A 3419-nucleotide genomic window follows, 5' to 3' on the forward strand; every position below is an offset into this window, starting at 1 on the left:
GGGGGAGAGGGGGAGAGGGGTAGGGAGGCGGGCACGGGGCGGGGGCTGGCGCGGGAGGGTTGAACCAAAATAAATATGAAACATAGTTCCCTCTTCAAGGGTCTCTCAATTCGTTAGAGTACAAGAGTACACAGGAGAAAGTCAAAGACCAATTAACTGCTAACCTGAGTGGTACAGACTTTAAGAGCAAGAGCTGTCCAGAGAAGTTTAAATATCTAAAGATTGGAATAATATTACTTTTAATAGCTATCACTTGAGCACTTACTATAAGCCAAGTGCTTTAGAGGCATTATTTAGTCTTCACAACAATCCTTTGAGTAGAGTACTTATTAATCCCAATTTACTCAAGGGGAAACGGTCAAAGTGGTTAAGGAACTTACCCAAGGTCACTCAGCTAGTTAAGTGGCTAAGACCGCCGCTTACCCAGGAAATACAATTCTAGAGCTCACACTGCTAAGACTTCATAAAGCACTGCGAGTGCGCGCGGAGCGGGGGGTGAGGTGGGGAGGCCATACAGGCTGGCAATATTACACGTTCAAGATCGGGGAACGCGTTCCCCGATTTCGTTCGAAGTAACGAAGTTCCAAAGATTCGTTATCTTATGCACGAGCAACACGAGCAACCGCAAACTAACTAACGGGGGGGGGGGGGGACCGCAAAAATGGCCAAAGAGAGTTAATCTCATACAATGTTGAGCTTTAGCTAATAACGCGATTCAGAGAAAGAAATTAGAAATAAGTTACTTGTTTTTGAATCTGGGGTTTGTTTTGCTGCTTAAACGATTTCTTTTTTTTTTTTTTTTTTTCCCGAGAGAGCGCAAACTGAAATTTTGGGCGAGGAAACCGCGGGTATGGCAAATTACTGTTTTCTGTATTACCGGGGGAAAAAAAAAAAAAACAACAAGTTTTATGACTAAAGGAAACGCGTTATTCCAGGTACTCGAGAACCTTGGAGAGTTGCCAAAATTAGTTGCAGTCCCAGGACAAAATGGGGCTTAGGAAACATTTAATGACGAAAGTTGAATCAGACCCGAAATAGCTCTAAAGTGAAAAGACGGAGCAAAGAAATGCCGGTAGGTCTTCGGGGAAAGCGGTAATCCCAGCTACACTTCTCCCACGGCCAGCCGCGCCGCCCGAGGCCGGGACGATCCGAAAGACCGCTCCCCAGGAGGACGAGAGGTGCCAAGCGGGGCTCTTCGCGACGCCCCGGGCATCGCGGCGGCGGGCGGAGAGGAGGGGAAGGAGTCGGGACGGTTCGCCCTCCTCGGACTTCGGGCAGAGGAGGCGCCGGGCTCCAAACTGCGGAGTCGAACGGGTGCAGAGTGAAGAAATGGGACAGAGAGACAAAAAGTCCGAACCCCCCCGGCGCGGCCCCGTAAAAAAGAAAGGAGCCAAGTGAGCTCAAGCGAAGAGGGGGACAAAAAGAGACGGAGCTGGAGCGCGGGGACCCGCAGGGGCGAAACGGGAGTTCTGGTAAGAGACTAAAGGAGGACAGCCTACAGCGGGCAACGGGGATTTCGGGGAGGCCAGGGAAGGTAGGAGGTCGGCGGCGGTGACCAGCACCTCTCCTCCCCGAGTTCGAAACTCCTAGCCAACCCTCCACACCCGCCGCCCGGATGGGGGAGGGGGCACATCTTCCCCCCCCAACCTCTCCCCACTTGGGAGAGCACGACTGACGCCCGGGCCCGGCCCGGCCGTGCGCCCGCCTCCAGCCCGGACACTCACAATTCGCCTCTCCCTGATTTCTCCCAGTTCTTTATCCACTCTACGGGAACCACCACAGTTGCGGCCGCCATCTTCCCCTCACTAGTAGCAGAGGCCCGGATGTGTAGCACGCGAGCGAGGGGTCAAAGGGGAGCACCGCCCACGGGGAATGCCGGGAGCTGCGAGTTCGGTTTTCGATTTCCCGCCCCACTTTCCTCCCCACCCGCGGAAACCCGAGGCCCTGCCTCCAACCGGGTGGCTGAGACCCGTGGGTCCCTTTGCAGAGTGACCACGCCGACCGCGCCCCCTACAACCCTTGCCCTGTTGCCCTGGCATCCCTTTAGAACAGGAAAAAGTGCCATCCCCGGGCCGGCTCAGCTTCTCTTCTTCCGTGATACCTACTCCAGGCCACTAATTCAAGCATGTATTTTTCAAGCACCTAATATGTGCTAGGCACTGGGGATAGAGAAGCAATAAGCCATTGTGCCTACTACCCTCAGCGAGCTCACAGTCTGTGGGAAAGACGAGCATAAGCAGATCAGCTACAATACACCCTACCAACTGCTGAGAAAAAAGAAATTAATCAGAGAAGAAGCAGCCATTTACTATGTGCTAGGCATTATGCTAATACAAGGGAGACAAGCTAGCGAGGAAGAGAGAAATTGACCCTTGGAAACCCTTGCTGACACCCTACTGTAATCGGCTTGTCACTCTAACCTTACACAAGACTAGGGGGCGCAAGTACCATAAGAAACAACTTGTTTACATTACACCGTCTCAAAAGTATCTCCCGACTAAATACTATTTCAAAGGCGAAATAAAAACTTTACTGTGGGAAAACATGGCGGACTCCGTCCTAACTATGACGAAAATCAGCACGCCCAGAAATGGGCATCATGTGCCTCCTGATAAGGTGCTAAGAAAAACACTAACCAATTTTGTAGCGTTCATCACGCCAAAATTCGCATACCCTGAATTTACTCATGAGGGAGCATCAAACAAACCCACCTTGAGGGACAGTCTACAAAATCACTGGCTTGCTTGCACTCTTCAAAATCGTCAAAGTCACGAAAGACAAAGAGACATACTGAGAAACTCCTCCGGATTAATAGAAACAACAGACAGGACAACTGATCCCCAGCCAGAAAAAGAACATTTTTGTTTTGCTAAAAAGGGCATTATTGGGACAATTGACAAAATTTGAATATCTATAGACTAAGTAATAATATTATATCAATGTAAATTGCATGATTTTAATACTTGTACTACGTTAACGTGGAAGTCCTTGTTTAAGAAAATACTTCGTGGAGTATTTAGAGATAATGGGGCATTACCTTGCAACTTACGCTAAAATGTTTCAGAAGAAAACTGTAGGATGATTAAGCAAATGTAAAATGTTAACATTTGAGGAGTCTGTGTGAAGGACAGGCAGGGATTGTTCCATTTGTGCAACTTTTCAAAATAAAAAGGTTGTAATGATACGTGTTTGGGAGAAATTTTAGAAAATATAGACAACCAAAGGAAGAAATCCTACCACACATATATTAAGGTACGAACTTTAAACTAGTATCTTCTAAATTTGGCAAGTTTCGCCAAATAGACCATGTTTATTTGCGTTGAAAGGCTGTTCAGGGGATAGGCTGTATTCAGAAGTTCTGGGAAAATACTACGTTGTTCATGATTGTTTTTCATCAGCTATATCTAGTCTCCTAATGT

The 3419-nt window shown here is 48.4% G+C and overlaps 1 protein-coding gene across 7 annotated transcripts in view; it reads right to left on the reverse strand.

Annotated features, from left to right (window-relative positions):
• THOC2 (THO complex subunit 2) overlaps positions 1-1863 on the reverse strand; it is a 114022-nt gene extending 112159 nt beyond the window's left edge. For 4 of the 7 annotated variants that reach the window (XM_049644816.1, XM_049644814.1, XM_049644812.1 and 1 more), the window contains exon 1: positions 1725-1862. In XM_049644816.1, coding sequence (XP_049500773.1) covers positions 1725-1795 — 71 coding nt within the window. In that variant the 5' untranslated portion in view covers positions 1796-1862. Of the gene's footprint in view, positions 1-1724 lie in introns of all 7 variants that reach the window. The other 3 variants (XM_049644809.1, XM_049644811.1, XM_049644808.1) reach the window with 1 other exon arrangement.
• Positions 1864-3419: the final 1556 nt, after the last annotated feature.

Source organism: Panthera uncia, chromosome X (assembly GCF_023721935.1).
Source record: "Panthera uncia isolate 11264 chromosome X, Puncia_PCG_1.0, whole genome shotgun sequence".
Classification (NCBI taxonomy): domain Eukaryota; kingdom Metazoa; phylum Chordata; class Mammalia; order Carnivora; family Felidae; genus Panthera; species Panthera uncia.